Here is a 22,179-nt window from a genome sequence, read left to right on the forward strand (position 1 = left end):
ATGTAATTTGCATGGAAGCTCGAAAAATTCCTCAAAATAGTAGGTAGATTTTCAGTAGTTTTATGGTGTCTACTAACAAATTAAATAATGTTTGAAAAAATCACAATACATATTCCTCCCATGTTGAAAACCCTAAAATACTTACATTTATATTGATAAAACTGTAGCATGTAGACTTATGTCATAGCATTCCATTTTAATATCTGATTTGGGAGGCATAAGACACTATGTTCACTACTGGGCAAAATGCACTTATAATTATAAACTTGACCACTGTTTGGCTACAACACTAATATCAAACAGCTCTCTTGTGACAGAGTATTATGCTTCCAAAGTACACATATGCACTTACAACTTTTTTTTTTGCTATCAACAACAGTTTAATCTTTCAATCTACAGAATAAACATACATGGTGTTTTATTAACATAAAATGTTTGCACAAGAGAAATTGGGACTATGTTTTTTTTAAATACAATATAAACACATATGAACATTATAAAATTATCTGTATATTCACACTGGTATATATTTACAACAGTTGTAACGTTGTAAACACTGAAGTTGAAATATATACTACTGTAACATTAGCAGAGTACTACATACAGTCAAACTCCTATTTTAAATTTTTCAAAGAACCAGAAAAACAGTTTTGGCGATTTCAGGAATTGAAGAATCATAATGAAGAAAAAGGAGTTTTAAAATAAAGGATATAGTATGTACTTTAATTCTAATAGTATTGAGATTATTATTTCTGGTTAAAAAATTGAATAATTTAATTTGCAAAATATTATTATTCACTATTTCACTTAATGTTACATTCTGTTAAAGATTAACTAACAATAAAAAACTAACAAGATAATTTTTACAAACAAATTTATACAAAATATAAAACTTTACTAACTACTAAACAAAATACATTTAAGTTCATTCAGCAATGGAAATTCTTTCTCCATTAAAACTTTTATCATTATGTACAATAATGGAAAAAATAACTGTCAAGGAACAATATAAATGTTTACATAACTGTAAGTATGAAATATTATTATTATTACAATATTTCACTTATATATCACAAAGTTAAAAATGTATTAAATATTGTTTTTCATTTCATATTTGTTATCAATGTACATTGAAAGTCCATTTAAAAAGTACTAAAAAAGAAAAAAAAAACATTTCATTGAAAAATTGGTCCCACGATTACAATTACACATAACATTTTCAATGCACATTATCTACATTTTTAAAATTCTGTACACCAATGGTGAAAATAAAAACAAAACTAGAAATTGAAAAACATACTTGTAGTATGCTTCATTCAATACTGCTGCAGCCAGCCATTTAAAACATATACAGAAGATTCCAGACTATCCAGGGTAATGACAAGCAGGGGTCCACGGATAACCGAAACGTAAACAGAACTTACATTTAAAGAAATATTACCACTATTACCAGACTGAAAATTCTACTTTTAATAATTACTTCTAGCTGTGTGACCACCAAGGTTCAACATTCAAATGCCTCTACTGGAATTTAACTAAATACATATGATCCTATCATATTATTTTTTATGTCTGATGAATTTGAATTTTACCTGTGTGTTAGGGATTTATGAGTTTTGTGCTTTGAGGATGGTAAATTTAAGGATTTAAGGATTTTAGTAATCTTATAGAAAATTATTACTTAATGTAATTTTTTGGCACATTCTTATAAAACCAATGAGTAGGGGCTAGAAAAATTAGCATTTTACTATAGATTTTATATATATATATTGCTAATTTACATTTTAGATGCTATTATTTTTTCAGCTAATTTGTTTAAAATAATACTTACTTTTAAATATTCTTCATAAAATTCCAAGTATCTGCTACATATTTTTTTGACAGTTTTGATAATTGTTTTACAAAATATATCTTCTCAACTTAAAAGAAACAAACCAGTCTTGTAGACTGTCAGTGATTTGTACTTTGCAGTTTGTCTGGGACACATGCACATTTATGATTAAATTATTTTAATTTTATGTTATCAGCACTTTGGGTAATACACAAACACAACACACGTCAACCATCTTTGCCACAAATTTTCAAATCTCGCAGATTAATGTTGTATTGTTGTATGGTTGGCTAGTAAGATGAAAACAAAACAGGCTGCACTCTTGCATTTTGCTTTAGCAGGAGCGTGAAGTAACCACAGCAGTACTACAGGTACACGGTGTTGACCCTGTGGCGATTTCCTGCTAATTGTTCTCTACACTAGTTTTCGTGACCATCATGTTTCGTGATATTGCCATGTCTCTGTGATGCAGCCAAGTTACATGTATCCAAAATAACATCAACATAATAAGCCCCACCCAATTAATCCAGTTGATTTGTGTTTTATTCTATGAATTTAACATGCAATTTAATGTTCGTTAGCATATTGCACACCAATTTTTTTAAGTAAAATAAGATTTTTTTTTGTGTTTTTAGTTTAGAAAGACATTAAAAATATTTTTATTGTATAAAATTGAACTAAAGAGTTATTTGTAAGTATCTGTATATGTGAATATTTAGTTTACAAACATTTATAATGTAAATACTGTTTTAAATAAATAGCATTAAAAATGCTAATTATACAATTTCATATGTTAATGTGTAAAATAATATGAGCTATAGATGCTAATTTTTCTAGCACTTACCAATGAGTAGGGGCCTGTTCTTTTCGCGATCGCGATTAAACGACGATAAACGCGAAATCACCGTTAAATACAGTTTTTACGCGAAATCGCCATAACACAGCGTTTTTACACGAAATTTTGTATTAAAACGCGAAATCGCAGTGTTTTTACGCGAAATTTAAATACTGGATAAAAGACTTGTCTCGTCAATGGTAACAAACACCGCAACATGGCCGCCAAACATTAATCATAAATGAACTAAAGCAAACAAAAGCTTACACACGCTCACGTTATAATGTTAAACCCAAAAATATACTGTTAAAATACGCAAAACTACGGCGTTTATTTTCCTTTCTGGCATAATGTTTGGATAGATAAGACAAACAGGCGAAGTTTTGTAGCGTACACACATCACACACCGCTCGGGGCACTGACGTCAGCTTGGAACAGCGACACCTGATAAATACAAAAGCAAGCAGATGATTGGGCGAACGGTGTTTGGAATAGCCTTACGTGAGTGGCCATATCACGTCAGCTGGGGGCGCTGGCATATAGTTGGAACAGCGTCGTAGTATCAAGCAGATTATCGGGCGAACCAGGCACAAGCATTTTAAATCGCGCCATAAAGCGGAAAAATGTAAACAAACATTAATTTTCGAATGGTGTGACGATGATGATTAGTTGGCCAACAGTTTTTATAGATTTTGTTAGGACGTAACCACAACGCGGAAATACTATAACGCCGAATGTCAAAATTGACCACAACGCCGAAATAACAACTGAATGAATTTGTGTGCATTTCTTAAATGTACCTTAACGCCGAAATACCACAATCAAACCTTACCTTACCTTACCTTACCTTACCTTACCTTACCTTACCTTACCTTACCTAACCTTACCTTACCTTACCTAACCTTACCTTACCTAACCTAACCTAACCTAACCTAACCTAACCTAACCTAACCTAACCTAACCTAACCTAACCTAACCTAACCTAACCTAACCTAACCTAACCTAACCTAACCTAGTCTAACCTAACCCAACCTTTGTGGCAGCCCTGTAATGACATTTTTCGGCGTTGTGGTACACAGCAGTTTTCTAGCTGTCGGTGTGATCAATTTGGCATTTCGGAGTTGTGATGCGTCCTCGATTTTGTTAAAGGGATTAATAGTTTTACAAATTAGTTTGACGCCAACCGCCGGTGCTCCCTCTGGTCCGCAAAGGTCGTTATGCCACAACAACACTGGCTCCGAAGTGCGACGAACACGCCCGAGCGTGATCTTCACAAAGTGTAAGAAAGTGCACCGCAACGAACGCCGCAACGACGACAGCGCCCGGCCGGGTGTGGCAATGCGCCTAATTAAACTCTTGATTATTTTGTTAATTAGAACAACCAAATTAATAACAATTTAAAAGAAGGGTTCATGTAAGGGTAATTATGTCTAATTGTCTTATAAGCATATGTCGTGTAATTTGTTTCTAAGTCCAAAACTGGTCGGGTCGGTTTTCCCGCGTTCCACGCGTTTAGGCGCGAGGCCGCCGGGCGGTCTCGAGCAGTCTTCATCGCGGGCTCTCCGGGGTCGGACGCTCCGCGAACGTCGGGCCAGCACTTCTAGTTTCTCATCAACATTTCAGCAATAGTGTAAGTTTCTACAAACCTTTCAATTAGCTCGGCGCCGACCCCACTTAAGTCGCACGATACTTCGTGCGACATTTAACTTAATATTTAATTCCCTTTAGGGATTTTAAACGTAATACGTAAGGCCATGTCCAGTTTAAGGACCGCGTAATATTGGCACGCAGTTTTCGGCTCCAGTAGCCCATTAATTGTTATCGTCGAGAATCTTGTGAAAGACTGAATAACTTTCATACTGTAACTTTCTTCATGTTTTAGTGTAATTGGCAACGTGTGTTTTAAGTGACTATCTTGCCACGCATTGAGACTTTACGCGTACGTCGCTCACTGACGTGATTGCATAACTTTTCGAGTCTGTAGTTTTGTCGCAGGCTAGGCTGCAAACCACCCTGATCACAGGGACTCCGCTACTCGTTAACTTTTCTGTATAATTTGTCGCGTCCACAATTCCGTGACTGTAGGCTAAATCTTACTCAGAGACACGTAGCCACAGCTTCAGCCCGTCGATTCACTTTGCAACCTATCCTGGTCGCGCGTATTATTCGCCGGCGTTTACGTGTGTCACAGCGGTACGACAACGGACGCGGCCAGTAAAAGGACCATCCAGTGTATCGACGTTGAATAAAGTGCAGTGTTCTGATAATCTGTTTATTAATTATTTTCAAGGCGTCCTGGGTGGCCTAAACAGCCCAGGTAATTTCTGAACGTAATTTTCAAACTCCGAGACGCACCCCTGCCTGCAGCCACGAGGCCGAACCCCCGTTAAAAACCCTGAGATATTTTACAATACTAATAATTAATTAAAAGCTAAAACCAGGCAGCGGGAGTGGCGTAAAGTTTATGGGAACAAACTAATAATCAGTGTCTAAATCAAAAGTATTGTCATATAAATATATGTAACCTATATGTTTAGGGTATTCAGTAATGAGTAGGTACAAGTAAAATTATTTTACTTAAATAATTTCAGATATATTTACGGTAACACACACTTTTTTTTTTTTAAGTTTTTAGCACCGCTTTTGTGTTTTTAAGTGAATTTTAGCACCGCTTTTGTGTTTTAAAAGTGAATTTTAACACCGCTTTTGGTAATTTTTAATGACGAAATCTGAAAATTTTATTTACCACTTTCAGGGGGCCCTACCAATGAGCAATGAGGTTTTATATGGTGTTTGAGGATATATCTTCAATCAATCAATGATGATCAAAATCATTTTTTAATGAAATTATTTCAAAAAACAAAGTGGGTAGTTAGCCATTTGTAGATTAATATTTGGGGTCCAGTCTGCTGCCAATGATAGTAAGGCAATTTTGTTGTAAAAAAAAAATTAAATAATTATTGGGAACTCTGGAAACCCAATGTAATGACCTGGAGATTGCCCAGAGTCGATGCAAACCATGTTCAATAATTCACGTGGATTTTTTTTCTAACTATCCAACATGCATCACAATTATACACTTTACTTTGTTGGCCCTTTTTGCCAGGTTAGTTTTCACTTTAAATTTTCATTATTTTTAAGAGTTTCAATTGTAAATCTAAATTAAAAACTTAAAGATAAGAAAATGAGCATCAAATTAAAAATATTCTATCACTCCAAGAACAACAGCTAGCAAAACAATAAAAATTATATGAACTTTGATGAGTAGTCTTAAATGAAATTATATGTATAAAAACTATTACATAAATTGGTCATATATATATATAATATATATAAAATTATCACAGTTTGTAAACAGCTGCAATGATTAAGTCAGTAGTAAACTTAATTCATTAGCTAAGCCCTAAAGCACAGCTCATTGACATGTTTAGTTTGCGATGCAAACCGCTCTGCCGCTTGCACAAACACCAGACCGAAGATGAACGTCCCGAAGAGGATGAGGAACGCAGACACGACCACCATGAACTTGTCCTTGTTCAGCAGTATGTGAGGATCCTTGCGGAGAGTAGACAGCAGGAGGCACACACCTTGAGGGCAAAAAAAAAAATTATACAGCACTGCATTTGTGTGGATGACCAATTTTAGTTATGGTGACACAATCAGTAGCGGATCCAGAGGGGGGGCTAAGGGGCTCAAGCCCCCTCCAAAAGCATCTGGCTCCACTATTGTTTTAGTGTTTGCCTTGATAAAGCCTAGCCTCAGCTGGATCAAGCCCCTCCCAAACCAAAATCCTGCATCCGCCACTGGACACAATAAATGGAAAATCTATGGCCAACGTTTTTTTTTCCTGTTTAACATCTGTTTGACATTTATTATGATAGTTCATGACAGCAAAGACCAGGGATAGTAAGGAAGAAATCAGCCAAGGCTACACTGGTAAGGAACCAGTCCTGCATTATGTATTTATTAACAAAAATGAGAAACAAATTCAAGTAAAGAACAAATTAATCAAAAATTTTTGTTTACGCAACATTTGGCCAGTGCAAATCTTTGACTAAATGAATCAATTGAAGATATTTTTAATATTCAATTTGACTTCACCAGGAAATTTGCTATTTGTTTTATTTGCTAAGGTTGTGATGTAAAGCTTCGAATCTGATGTGAAGCTTCACATTTGTTGCAAAGCTTTAAAATATTGGAAGTCTAGGATTTGTTCGTCAAAATATTAAGTTTTTATTTTATTTTTGGGTTGTATGGTTAAGCTTAAATAAATGTTTTACTAAAAATAAAATCATGAGGTGGCACCCTGTTTGCTTTTATGAACTCAATATTATGCTAGGTTATTTTACAAATTTTAATAAATGATGATGGTTTACACGGAGCACAATTGTTTATTCACTTAATCAGTTCAAACATTATAAATGTTAAACAATTTTTTTTTAAACTTCAATCCAATGCTGTGGTAGGAGGCGAAAGATCTGACCAATCTAACAACCGAGGTCACCCTCACACAGGGGCACACACGTTATCGGCAGATAGGAAAGAACCCCTTACCCCCTCCCGAAAACCTAAGAAATTCTGAAATACCTATCACTCTCACCACAAAAGGAAATAATTTAAAAGAAACAGCAGGCATAGGTTCTACCGTGTTTTATCGCATAATGGTCGCACGCGCGTAATCGTCGCAACCATATTTTAGGCTGTCAAAATTGGGATAAAAAAAACTTCTCGCGTAAATGTTGCATGATGTTTTTGGTCCTGCTAGTAGATGCCGAGCGCTATGTGTAGGTATCTTTTCCGTATAAAACAATGTATTTTAAAGTATAAATCTAATATTTATTCGGTCATTACCACTAACTTAATAAATTAACGGAAAAATAGGAAGTTGTTTGATGTGTAAAATTTCTTATAAAGACATTATTAAACGTTATTTCCTTTATCTGATCGTCTGCGTCGCCGCCATGTAGGTATAATATAAAATTTAATTTCGGTCATTACCACTTATTTATTTAATTAATGGAAATACAAAGTTGTCTGACGTGTAGATTTTCTTTTAAAGACTTTTTAAATGGTATTTCCTTTATCTGATTGTCTGCGTTACCGCGGCGTACCGCTTATAAAAATGTAGCCAGCACATCATTCATGTTTGGTTATGTTGCTTCCTGTATAGAGCGCGCGCACGTAGTCAAATATCGATATCTCGCCGAATGGATGCAACGCGTGCTCTCTGTCAGGTGCCGAGTTAACTACATTTGATAGCCCGCATTCTTTCGTGGCAAGTGTGTACTACGACACGTTAGTTCACGTCAGATACAAGTCGCGTTCGCGTTAGAGTTTTGGTTTTTCTATTAAAAGTTGAAGAAAAATTTTTGTTGCACGACTTATTAATTTAAATTTTTGGTGTGCTCCTTTAAACTTCACTTTTTAAATAAACGTACTTTCCATGAACAGGTTTTGTTTTTATGAATAACTTTACCTAACAAATTTTTTTTTCCGCATTATCGTCGCACCCCTACTTTTCAAACTTGATTTTAGAATAACATGTGCGACGATTATACGAGAAAATACTGTATTCCACTTTCTCCCTACCCAAATGAAATTTTATATACGTTCCTTCCCTCAAATAGAGTTTATATAGCTGGAAGCCATGTGTGATTGTTAGGGACAAAAATTATACGGTGAATTGCGATGAAACCGAAATAACACGAAAAGGCATGTGAAACACCACAGAACACAGACATGCAAGTTAAAAGTTAATGCACCGTATTGAAATGCAAGTTATTTTATGGAATTATGTAGCATTTATCCAAAACTTAATACAAATCATAATTCAAGCAATCTTTTAATGATTGAATTTCAAGGCATGTCTTTATTTACGAACAAAAAATTGTACCAAAGTGCACGGTTCACAAAATTTAATTTAATGTGTTTTGTTGTGCATTTATTATTGAAACACTTTTAAACCACAAATGCTCGCTAATTTATTTTTGTTGTTTGGTTTAGACCATTTTATTACAAATATTTTATCTTAAAAATGCAGCATATGTACATATTTTATCACTACTTTAGTGGAGTATGTATTACAAAACAGCTTTTCAAAAAAATCAAAACATGACAACAAAATCCTCTGTTTTCAAAAACTAAATTGGACTAACAATAAAACCATAAAATATTGTCTCTAGAGATTTTTTGTGGAGTACACTTTACCAGTGCCCTTGACCAGGGCAGCCCAGCACCAAGCATGGTTCTTGGCAAGGGGAGGGCGCGCACCCGGCCGCCGATGTTATACAATACACATTCATACACTCACCTTTAACGACTTCATGTCTTGGAAACAGTTTGAATAAAGTTTTATTAAGCTTTGCATGTGACTAGAATCTTTAGTTTTTCTGTACTGATTTTGACATTTTACATACTGCACAATTGGCCATTTTAACTGCATATGGCACACAATTATGCACCAACAACAGCAAATATTCGGGCGAGACGTAAATGAAACGGATAGAGCTTGGAAAAAAATCTGGCTGCATCCAAGCAACCAAGGTGACGTAACAAGGGAGTGTGTGGAAGAGGTAGACCTGCGCCCCCCTGTATCCGCCACCGCACTTGACACACGTCCCCCGCACTCTGCCCTGACCTGGGAAGACGAAGATGAAGACGGCGGCCAGGCTGCCCAGCATGTCGATGACGGAGCCGATGTCGGGGCTGACGACGGCCAGCGCCAGGGTGAGGGCGAAGCACGCGCTGGTGATGACGACCCGGCGCGACCGCTCCTGGAGGGCCACGTCCGCCGACAGCGTGTGGAAGAAGCTGCACCAGAGCTGCGACACCGCCTCCCTGCGCCAACGGTTCATCCGTTCTCCGCTTTGTTTCGGCTGAGCTTCTCGCCAATGCGGTCATTTAGAGATGGAAACATTCTAATCAAGGATGTTGGGGAAGGAATCGACCGCAGTGCACAGCGAGACACACGTTTTCCTGGAGTGATTTTCGGGAAAGCATGGGAAAACCGACATCAGGATGGCCAGACCGAAATTGACGAGTACCTTAGACTGCTGGGTTCAGTGTCTTACCATTACGTCACCTTACTCCACTGGATCGACAATACTGGCTGAACACACAAATTTTTAAGATGCAAATTACCACCTCACATTGAACCAGTAGCATTTAATTTTGTATTGAGGTCATTTACTACAAATATTTCACAATGTAAGCATCATATTTAATGTTTTACAGCAAATTTTGCTGACTGATAAATGCTATAAATGAACTGCTATTTATAAAAAGTAAGGCATTTTTTTATCATTATAATTTTTGCATGGCAAAAACTGTCTTTGCCACTCATTAAAAGTTCATGTGCTGGGTTTGCGCAGCTTGGTAACACATAGAAAATAGCTTCTATAGTCTCGTTTTTGAATGTTTTACATAGATGTCTGGAATTAGCCGAAACAAAATTGAACACAGCCAGCCAGCCCCCCCCCCCCCCCCCCCCCTTCCCCTGTGGCACCCTGGATAAGCCTGACTTCATGGTAGACATTAATGTTTCAGATTTACAAGTAGCTACCTATCAAATGACAATGGCAATGCCTGAACTGAGAAATGTCCTAAAGTTATATGGAATCACATGACCTTGAGTGACCTCCCACATGATACAGCATAAAATTTTGGTTGCAACCTACCCAGCCCCCCTCCCCTCTTATCCTTTAACCATGCTGAATCTACTGCAAGGCTAGTTTATCATAACTGACAAGTACCAACCAAAAGTTTCCCAGCAAATGGTAAATAAAATTGTAAAGTTTTATGTTTCAAATATAAATTGATGTTCAATTTATTTAAACTTTTTAAGAGCAACATAAATACAAACCATATTGTGTCTGTGACAAGGAAGACCTAATTGGCTTTAAAGAACAAGAGTCGCCAAAACCATCTGTCCTTATTTATTATTAATAGTACTTGTGAAGCAATCACTACTTAGATGGCATTTTCCAAGACAACCACAATAAAAACATTTTAATTATGTATGATTATGTAGCGTTTTTCCTTGTTTCATAAACTACAATAATAGTTTCAATAGCTAAAAACTGCTCAAGTATTCAACGTGCCGGATTTGATGGTGTACGACTCCCTGGTTGGGGATGCACTGACACAGGCCTGCTAGAGATATTGGGATATTTCATCACAACTCAGATGCGTTTGAGGAGGAGCTACAATGAGGGGCTGAGGCAACCAAACCCAGCATCACTGCCATCCGTTCGGTTCCCTTAAACCCATTCCGCAACTGTGATTACCTCAGAGGAAACCCAATTCCGAGAGACTCGCAAGGTGCTCATCCAAGTCTATCACAGTTCTGGGGACACCAGCTGACTTGGCTAGTACAGCCCTCCCACTATTGGAGCGGGGAACTTCTCTAGACATGCTCTGCGTGATCAGAGCACCAACACCAAAGGAAGACGGGACGTGCCCTCACCGGCCGCAGAACAGCAGGATGGGGTAGGTGGTGATCGTCTTGACCGCGATGGAGACGACGCCCATCAGCACCAGGGGGCTGGACTTGTCGTACGACTCGAGGATGTCGCTGGTGACGAGGGACCCGAACGTGAGGTAGCCGAACGCCCCCGCCAGCGTGTACACCACCGCGCACAGGCCGATCGCGCACGATGTGCACAGCGTGAAGTTGCGCAGACTCCTGCCCTTCAGGCACGCGTAGATCGGGATCACACTCACGTGGCACTGGAACAATGTCATCCACGTGAAAAGACAGTAAAAACAATTGTTTAACCCTTTGAACTCCTATGTTGAGCCAGGACCTCCATCTTTAGCTTCCTGTTCCAATGATTTGTCAAGTCTGTCTCTCCAACCCTTTGAATCATTCTGCATGGAACAACGTCACATAATTCAAGGGACTGGAGAGCATGACTTGACAAAGAATTGGAATAGGAACTTAAGATGACAATCCTGACTGATGAGAAATTGGTGTTCAAAGGGTTAACACCATTAATTATTCTCCTTATTCGTTTAAATGTAAGGTGAGCACTCGAACTTTGAGCAATCCACACCCAGGTTGATCACTGCTACTTCCAGCTTGCCACTGAAGATGCACAGTTTGCTCCCAAACAAACAACTACCTATTGTCCGCACAAATAAAACTGTATAAACTCAAGAAAATCATTTTAATAGGTACAATATGAACATTAACTAGGCATGAACACTGAAGATATTTTCTAAATACAGCCAGGACTGTCAGTTTCAATCAGTATTAAAAGGTGATTAAATTATTTTTTAACTATGCTTGTTTCTTTACAGTATAAAACATAGCTTACACAAGTCATATATTAGGTAGGTAATATTAAATACAAAATGTGCTTTCTAATAAGAAAAACATATAGAGGACCATGGAACAAGCCAGAAAGACTTGTTCCTTTACACATGTACAGCATTATTTATGATAGTAAAAGTCCAAGGTGCATTCACCTGCTAGCCACCTCAAATGAACAGCAACAAAGTTTTATTTTCTCTGTTTGGGAACAAATTGCTTTGTACTCCTATGCATTAAGAGCAAAAATCTTGCCAACTGTCTAACTGAGGCTGCTGGACAGTTTGAAAAGCATCACATTGAAAGTTTTTATTTGTTAATGTTTTATGATAGGTATTGGACAACACTGAAAGCATTAATAATATTCTAATGTAGCTGTAAATTTGAGTTATTTTCCCCATAAGTAGAGCACACGTATTTAGAAACAGAAACTCTTTAAGAATGTTTTGACAGCCATCCAGTCAATCATTTTGTTTAGTAATTATTTTTACCAGTCCTACGTACGTCTTGCAAAGAAGCAAATGGGAAGAAGTGGCTTGCTACGACACCGGAGCGTTCCTTGTGCACAACTTCCCTTGAGCGCTAATAGCACTCTATTAGTTGCATCTTAGATTCACATTCTTATTGTAAATAGTGCATCAAGTACCCCATTAATTGCATTACAGCCAATCTGAACATTTTTTAATACTGGCCAAGATTGTTCTCACAGCTAAGAATGTGCTGAAATGTAAAACAACTTCTTCCACAGTGGAAACAGGTGAAATGCAGGCTGTTTTTAAGTATGTATCAACTCTGTGCTGTTTCAACAGATATTCCTAAACAATATTAGATGGACTTCACTATAGCGATCTCAAACATTTTCAATAATGGAGAGGAGTTCATGTAGTCATCAAATCACTGCCAGGTAATTTTCCGTGACCTGTGAAATATGTTTTAGCATGCATTATTATTATTATTATTATTATTATTATTATTATTATTATTATTATTATTATTATTGCAACCTCCACAATAAGAGGCATACTACCACATTGTATATGAATGACATCTGGTATCACTTCTGCGACTGCTGTCTACTGGATGCATTTTATAACTTATGCAATAAATTTTGCCCAAGTTCATTTCATTCATCAAAAGAAAAAAAGAAAATTTAAGAAAATACCTAATTCAAACACATTTTTCTTGTAAAATGACTTTGACATTCTAAACATGAAATGTTATGTATGCCATTGTTAAAATTTAAACTTTTATTTCATAATGTTATAATTTATAATGAAATCTTAAACCACAGATTATTAATTTCAGAAATAAATTTTAAAAACAGAAAAATATTGGTTAGCAGATTTAAAATAAATAATATAAAAACATGATTTATTCAAATTTCAGTAATTTTAAATATATTAATTTTGTAATGTTTCAAAATAACACGAAAATAATAAGAAAAAAAAGGGTTCACGTAAAAACCTGTATGCACGTTGAAAGTTATAGGTACTTTTTGGCATGACTAAATAAAGCATAAATGTAAAAGGTACAAATAGCGCAGCATTCCTCATATTAAAGTCTAAGAGCATATTTTTAAAATTATTTTTGTTGCATAAAATATTTTTTCATTTGTTTGAAAATAAACCATGTGCTACATTGTATATGTTGTATTTGAACACAACTGGACTAAACACGCATGCACATTAAACTTAAGCCTGTTAAATTTTCAATTCATGATGCACGCACATTTGTTGCACACAAAAATTTCACCCTCAATGGGCTTAAGTAGTATTACTAAAAAAATTAACTGTAGGTAATATTAATGATGATTTTATGAGTATGTTAAAGTGCAGCCTGCAACACTTTAGCTGAGGAAACAATCTGCTCTTGATTCAGAAAATTCCGAAGACCACCGACAAAGACAATGCATAAAAATTGGAAGACATCAGAAACAAGCACCTGGTATCCGAAGCATATGACTGGAATGACGAGGAACATGTCCGTCCAGTGGTCCGGCGCGCTCTTCACCGGGCCAGGAACGAAACCTCCATAGTATTTCTCGTAGACTATCAGCGCCACAACGCACAGGACTTCCACAACACCCAACGAGCTGCAACAACACAACAAATCCATCAGCAATTCATTCTGACAGTTTGTAAAGAGAACAGGGTTAAGCTGCAATGAACCAGCACATCCTAAAACAAAATTCTTCAGGAATCTTCAACTGCTAAAATACAGCCAGACTACATCAAGTGGTATGCATTCACGTTAAAACCAGATTTAAGTTTCTGATTAAAGTCAGCTTGTGGGCCATTCTTAAGTAACTTAAAAAAAAAAAAAATCATACACTTTCCACAATCTCAATAATAATTTTTTTTAATGTCTTGACCTTGGAAGTTCAAAGGTAACACTACAGAACTTCTGCCCTCTTTGTAGAAATTCAGCATAATTTCTTTGTTTATATATCAGTATTCTATTTTGTTATTATAATACTGTTATATAATACTTTTATTATAATATTGTTAGTATTATAATACTATTATAATTCTTATTCAGGGTTGGTTACCTGGTTTTCAATGAATATCATCAAAATTCCAGTGGGGACCTGGACCCGATATTCTCACCATCCACGACCACGGCAAATACTGTGATCATCTATAGCATCTAAAGTTTCTCATTCAAGAAAACACGAGTCTCTAAAAGAATAAGTGCATGTTTGCAATGAAGCAAAAGTAGCTTTCTCTTAATACAGACAATGGTTTTACCGAATGTTTTTCAAGCAGCACATTATTAATGAATGCAAAAATATTAATTTACACATTCTGCATAAATTACACTATTCCAATGTTCTTGTACGAGAATACAATAATGAAACAACAAAAGCTGAACTCATTTAAATTTCACACAATTTACATCCAAATTCTCTCAAAGTAAAAAAAAAAAAAAAGTAAGTAACATATGTACGATAAAACTTGAAGAAAAAATAGTTTTTAAAAGTTTCAATATTAAAACATATACTACATTGCATCTGAAAATTCAAAAATCCTGAAAATTATTAAGGCCATTAAATTTAATAAAAAAATAGCACACATTAGACTTGCTCACAAAATTGCATGCTTTGAATGGCAATAAAGCAGTTTACAGCAAAGCAAAGGCAATAAACGTTTTCACCCTTATGAGTGAAATAGTGTATGGCTATAGTAGTGACTTACAAAACTGCATTAAAAAAAAATTCAAAATTCAAGGAATTAATAATTAACTTAAGGCTTAACCTTTCGGCAACATCAACGTCATTGGAGATGATAATGAAATGATATTGGAGCATTGACTGGATGGGGGTACCAGAAGTACGCTGTTAAAACCTACCAACTCACAGCAATACCCACCATTTTTCCCAATTACTAAAATCTGGCCATAACTGCCGAGAATTCAACAAGAAAAACAGAACATTTTAATGTGTTGTGCATACTGTACATCCTCCCTACTCAATGGTTCGCCACTGTCTCACGGATACCCTACGACCGGGGAAGGGTGCCTATGTTATCAGCTGTCAGGCATGGTAATGACATGTGTGAAGGACTCACGAATCATGGCGCGGAAGTTTGCAGCAAGCTCACGCAGCAGTCAGTGTATAATGAGCTCGCCTTCCGGCTGCATGCACGTTGGACCTTCCTGACCTGACGACCCGGTAAGCAACGAGGCACCACCAACCACCAACCTGTCACCCTGACAAGTCCGTGCTCTCCGCTGCCCTCTCCGGGGGCATATCAGTGTATATATTCCACACAAAAAACCATTACGTCTTATGAAACCCAAAACACACACAAACACTCACACTGCAGGAATACGTACGATTGGCAATAGCAGCAGGTGACGTCCAAGCCTAAGTGTTCATATGCTGTGTGGTAAAATGTCGTATTCAACTGTTCAATTTCCTAAATAAACCTGGCCATGCTTGCTTAATTTTCATCATACTTGAATTCCAACAGTGGGAAAGTAAATTAATGTCCTAATGATGGATGTATGTATTTATGATAAGCTAGATTAATAAGCCATTCCCTACATTTTTTAAATAACTTAAGACTTGGTTTCACAGATTGAGTCGGTTATTTCATTTTCTTGTCTCTACAATTACTTTCCTGTAAATTTATTCTGATCAATCTGTTATTTGCTGTGAGGTCACATATTTTCTCTCCAGATATTTAAGAAATGGTATTTCCGAGCTGTAAAAGATCAAGCTTTATTAATTAACTGTTAAGAAAATTTGTGACGAAACATAAAATGCAATAAATTTACAGGAAAAGGTCTAAAAAAAAAAAAAAAATGACAACCAAATTAAATTACAAATATTGCTTTGATGCAATACGTTATTTAGGCTTAAAAAAACTCACATTAAGAACATTTGCAATTACATTCAGAGATAAAAGTGTATGTAAATGATTTAAAATACGTACAACATATGCATGCTAGAGAACAAAGTTCTGCAAATTCACATGCATATGTACTGAATTACCGTATTTAATTGCATAATGTCAGTCATCACATAATGTCCGCACATTTCTTTTTAAATACTTGAAATGGAATTTTTTTAAATCCGCATAAAGTCCGCACCAGACAAAGCAACCTTGGCCACCCCTGAAAGGCACAGTAACGGGATGGAAAATTACCGACGCTGTCAACAATGCTTTGACCTTGAGTTGTTCATTTCTCCGGAGCTGTCGCTGAGAGGGTTTTGTAGGGTGGTGAAACCGTCCGGACTCAGAAACTCGCACTCCACTGCGCAGCTGCCTGCGACGTCACGCACAAGCGAGTACACGTCCCACACTACGTCACAAAGTAGGGGAGGTAGCGGAGAAGTGGTGGGGGTACATGCGCACAGTTTTTTTATACACACAGTGGGCAAGGGACAGGGAGGGAGGCTCGTCAGCGCCGGCTAATGCAGACATTAGACATCTGCCCTGTGCCGTCAGTGGCCATCTCAATGAAATATTAAAAAGATATCTTTTCACGCAAAGTGTTTATTTTGTATGGGCAGGCTGCAGCTTCTGAACATAAGAGCGCACACGCGAGTGAGAGAAGAAAAAAAAAAAAGAGTGGCGTCTTCCACTAATCGCCGGCACCCAATTATCTCGACACCTGTCTCATTTCTCACGTCCGCTGCGGAGAGTCACCAGTCACCAGCGCTCTGCTAGTAAACTAATTAAGAGAGAACAATTTTTTTACTCTACACAAAGCGTAAAATTTTGAGGAAATTTTTTTTTTTCGGACTTCACCTTATAATGTCCGCACCCCATTTTTTTTGTCAAAAATGTAGCCAAATTACTGTGGACATTATGCGAGTAAATACGGTACTATTCTTCCTCTATGTGTTTTTTAAAAGTACCATTCTAAATCACCAAAATAAACAAAAAGTGTTCACTACTATAGTATATTTTCGGTGATAACAATATAAAATTAATTCTCATGATAAACAGGCATATAAAGAGCTTGAGCACACTTTGAAACATACCCAATGTTGTAACTCCCATAACAAATAAAAATAGGTACTGCACCATGAACACATGGCCATAAGAAAGATCAGAAATCCATTGGGTCTATCATAGCGTTGCAAAATTGCACATAAGGAGCAGACAGCTGTCTGTGACGTAAGAAAAAAGTTAAAACTACGATGAACAGCAGTTTGCACATAGACATTGCACACAATCAAAACTGATTAAAAGTTTCACATAAACTGAATGTTTGCCTAAACTTGTGCTCTTTTATGCGAGACACCAATGAGGAAAGAAATGTGCATGTCTGTGCCTACAGTTACCCGCGCATGTAAGGTAGTACAGACACGACCAACCTGGCATATTTAAGGAAGTCTATCCTCCTAGAGTAGCACAGGGGTAGTATCAGCAGGGTGGAGCTCGCAGTAATGGTAAAGCCACGGTTCATGTACCAGTAATAGCAGAAGTCTGAGCCATGCTGGGAAGACAACACTGCAGAAAAACAAATAGTGGCAATATGCAATTATTTGCAACTCTTCTAACTCAAATAAAATAATATTTCTTAGGAACAAGTTCTGAAACCACTGCTTCACTTTTCTTAATAAAATAAAATATAAAAAAATATATTACAAACTACATAGTATATTATAACATACATCAATAAATTTATTGTACATTATTGACAATTATGTACAGTGGAAGGCTTTTACAATCTATGGTTCAGTACATTCTGTAAACCAGTGGCAATCGCGCCGCTTGTATTAAGATTTTTCCGGATGGCTTCCGGCAGTTGACCTTCACCGCTTACCAAGCTGCTGGCGTTTTTAGTTCATTCAGAGTTTATCATTGATGTTGGTTATCAACTGTCAGTGGGCGTGTCACAAATATAAATAAATAAAAAAAAATTAAATAATGGGTTAGAGATCTGAATCAAGTCGCATCATATTATGTCTTTTTTAAACCGTATAGCTGCTCTGCACTTCTCTCTATAGAGAGCACAATATATTTTAATTTTGATGTTCGATAATTCAGAAAATCGCTAATCCAGCATGGCCATGGTCCCGCAACTTACACTGACTGTACTTCAGTACAAATCCTAATCAAGCAAACCTACACGCTAGATCGTGCTCGTTCACAAACCAGGTACATAAGCCATGCCTAAGAGACTACACGTGAACCACGACGGGTGGGCAGCACCTCTGTCAAACTGGTCCCCTATGATGACCAGGAAGGTGACGCACGTGCCCAGGCAGTACACGGTGATGCAGACGCTGCCGACCCAGAGCCCGGTGCGGCCACACGACCACTCCAAGACGTCCTGCAGCGTCCTGGCAGACGCCTGGTCGGCGCAGTAGGCCAGGATTATCAACGAACCCATTATCCATGCCAGCAACACCTGAAACACCACACATCCATTGGGACTGCAGCGTCTACCGTCAAACAATAAAAATGGCAGCTCTTCAATGATTTGATGAAACTTCTACTGATTGACTGAACTGGGATCATTTGAGATGGTGAGGAGTGATCAGACGAGTACAGAGCATCTGAGGAATGGATAGGTGTCGGAAATAGGAACTCCAAAGTAAAAATTCACTGGCTGGATTTTTCCAGCAATTTCCATCACTTTTTCCACTTACAAAATTTCTGAGTTAGACTCCGCTGGAAATTGAACCGAAACTAACTTAATGGAAGACGAGAGGTCTGACTGCTCGACCAATACAGCCTCAAGTAAACCTAAAATTTACAATGAAAGTAAAAACTAAATTTTTTTCAATCATTCTCGAACTCAGATCCGGCCATTCAGGAATGAGTCACATTACATAAATCCTCTATAAAATTTGCTGTGTTTTCATATAAAAAAAAAACATTGACAGAAACAGCATACTTCATGACAGATGGTATTTATCTGAGAGAGTGGCACAACAAAAAAAAGTGTTTTTTTTTTTTACATCTTGGCATTTTTAAAATAATTCTGATAATCGGAAATGCTAACATTGTATTGTTTCATTACCCGAGACAGAATTATTTTCCAGCAGCACGTTAATAGAAAAATATAATTACAGTTAAATCAAGACATTCACATGTTGTTTGAAATGTTAATGCGAGCAGTTGTGTTGTAGAGTTATTAAAGAATTCTTAATATTTTGTGGTATTGTGGTTGTTTGATTTCATAACTATATATTTCCAAGATTATATTCTCATACATGTTGTTGATTCTTGCAAAAAAGAAAGGTTTGTTAGGTTAGGTAAGCTACGGTAACCAAACGTATGTGGTATGTAACTAATGTAGGTAACCTAATTAACAAACCATTTTCACATTTTTACAGTATTTTTTTAATGTAGCTAACACAACTAATTGTTCACACAAAAAGAGTATTTTAAATGTAGCTAACCTAAGTTCACCATAAAAACTGTAAAATACCAGAAATATCACAATGTTGTTATACAGAATTATAAAATATGCCAGGAAACAAAAAAAAAAAAAAAAAGTAATAATGGATTTTTATTTGCTTTTATTTTTTTTGAAGCTCACCTCTCCTACAATATTACCTGACAGATGAAAGGTAAAAGCAAAGAAACCTCAGCTTTTAAGATCATTTTAAACCACTTGAGACCGACATTGTAATCATTGTAAGTTTAGTTCCATTTATCATTTATCACAATAATGGAGTTCTAACAGCACTCTTTACCAGAGATTGAGTCCCAGACATGAATGGTTGGACAAAATGAGCATGCTACATTCTTTAAGACCAGATATGAAAAAATGAGATGAGATTTTGAGATTAACTTAAGATAGTTTCAATTTTTTTTTAGTGATTCTTAAAAGAAAAATTATTATGTTAGAAATCTTTATTTACCTGTGCATAGCCGAGTAGTGCAGACAGTTATTAATAAAAATATTTAAACATATTTTAAATGAGTTAGATATGCAATGAATGGTAGTAATGCTGAAATTTCCTTGCTCCTACTGATTTTTCAGTCCCATGAAGAAAAAATAACACATAAAAAAGTTCACTGCAATGGAAAGCAAAAAGGTTTCCTCCCAATGGTTGGACATTGTACATAGAATAGGCTACAACAATTTATTATAAGTCGTAGAACCATGAATACAGTGTCAGATCGCCACAGTCACAATACCACCATTTTCTTAAAGAAATCAACATCAAACTACATACTTACATCTCTTAGAAAGTACAGAACAAAATTAGTAACTAAGGATCTTTTCGCACATCAAAATACACAGTGCAAGCAAAATGCTTAGGCCCGTTCTACAATGCCACGTAAATGGAAGACAGATCTTCCGGAACACTTCACTACCGCGTCTCTGCTGCTCCCACACTGCACAGAAACTTAATAGATGGCAACCAATGAGATTGTATTTCGAGGCTATTTAATATTAGTTTAATTAAAAAAAGTAATATGCTTTGAGATTATACATGATATTATGATAAAAAAGTAACCACAAAGTAATTATAAAATACTAAATATTCTTGTACTTCAAAAACATTTTAACATATTTACAATATAAACAAGCATGGCTACCACCACAGCCAAATACTTGGCTTCTATTGGTCGCACGAAGCAACGCAAACGAAACAGCTCAGCATTGCCATCTCCTGCTGCGTGCTGTTGTAGAAACTCTGTTCTGGGAGATTTGTCTATGTTTCCGTGTATTTGTAGAACAGGCCTTATGGTAACTTACAGCTTGCACTGATAACGCTGTTAGAACTCCCCCAGCTTGATCAAATGCTTGCGGGAAGTTCAGTAATCCAGCTCCTAGAGCAGCATTGATAATGAGAAATATCACAGACAAGCGACTGGAACCTCCTGCTAAAATAACACACCAAACATTAAGTCATTAATAAATCACAATTTGTACCTTTAGACATTAAGTACTAAACAGTTTTTAAGAATCTAAATGTCTTCAGGTATACTTTGTTATAATTCACGATACCAATGTAATTTATATAATGTACAGAAATAGCGTATTTGATAATGAAATTTCGGTATCGCAAAATAGACTAGTTCGTGGGGGGGGGGGGGGGGGGGGGTCCATGGTGTAGTTTACGATACTGATAAAACTTAATATTCAAAAAATACAATACGTGAGAAATAGTGTATTTATAGTTCCCCGCCCATAACCTCCATATTCCTGCGCTTGTCCCGTAAGAACGTAGGGTTGGTAATGACGTAAGCGACGCCATCTTGGTGACGACATTAGTATTGTTATGGAATCGTAAGATGTAGTAGTCCCGGTCCCGGCCAATGACAGAAACTAAGATTAGTACGAAGTTAACAACTTAGGTGAAAGTGAATACATACCTTGCTCTTCGTTGATGCTAATACTTAATGAATTACTAAGTATTAAGTCATCGTTTATCACGGAATCTTCTTCCAAAATAAATTCCATAATTATTGTAACAGCACCCCGATGGTATAAATAAATATGTTTTATTTTATACTGAAGAGATTTTTAACGAACACATAATTCTAAAAAGTATAACGTCCACTATTTTGAAATCACGTGCAAATATTTACAAACATGTATACGAAGCGTTCTGGTACCTTTCCATTGTGGTTAACAAACTCAGCTGACGTTTAACAGTTGACAGATACCAACAGGCGAACAGCAGACAGCTACAACTAGTGGTACCACTACATAAACATTCACTATTGAACATAAAGTAAATTTTAATACAATATTTACCAGTATTAGTGAAACATTTTTGAG

The 22,179-nt window shown here is 36.5% G+C and overlaps 1 protein-coding gene across 1 annotated transcript; it reads right to left on the reverse strand.

The window, feature by feature from the left end:
* Positions 1-223: 223 nt before the first annotated feature.
* LOC134533010 (sodium-coupled neutral amino acid transporter 7-like) lies at positions 224-22,047 on the reverse strand. The gene is made up of 8 exons (XM_063370137.1): positions 21,771-22,047; positions 21,151-21,278; positions 18,645-18,843; positions 17,804-17,939; positions 13,918-14,068; positions 11,131-11,393; positions 9,304-9,503; positions 224-6,253 (listed from the first exon to the last, which is right to left on the reverse strand). The coding sequence occupies exons 1-8, from the start codon at positions 21,856-21,858 to the stop codon at positions 6,063-6,065; spliced, it is 1,356 nt and encodes a 451-aa protein (XP_063226207.1). The 5' UTR covers positions 21,859-22,047; the 3' UTR covers positions 224-6,062.
* Between the last annotated feature and the right edge of the window lie 132 nt (positions 22,048-22,179).

Source organism: Bacillus rossius, chromosome 6, assembly GCF_032445375.1.
Source record: "Bacillus rossius redtenbacheri isolate Brsri chromosome 6, Brsri_v3, whole genome shotgun sequence".
Lineage (NCBI taxonomy): Eukaryota > Metazoa > Arthropoda > Insecta > Phasmatodea > Bacillidae > Bacillus > Bacillus rossius.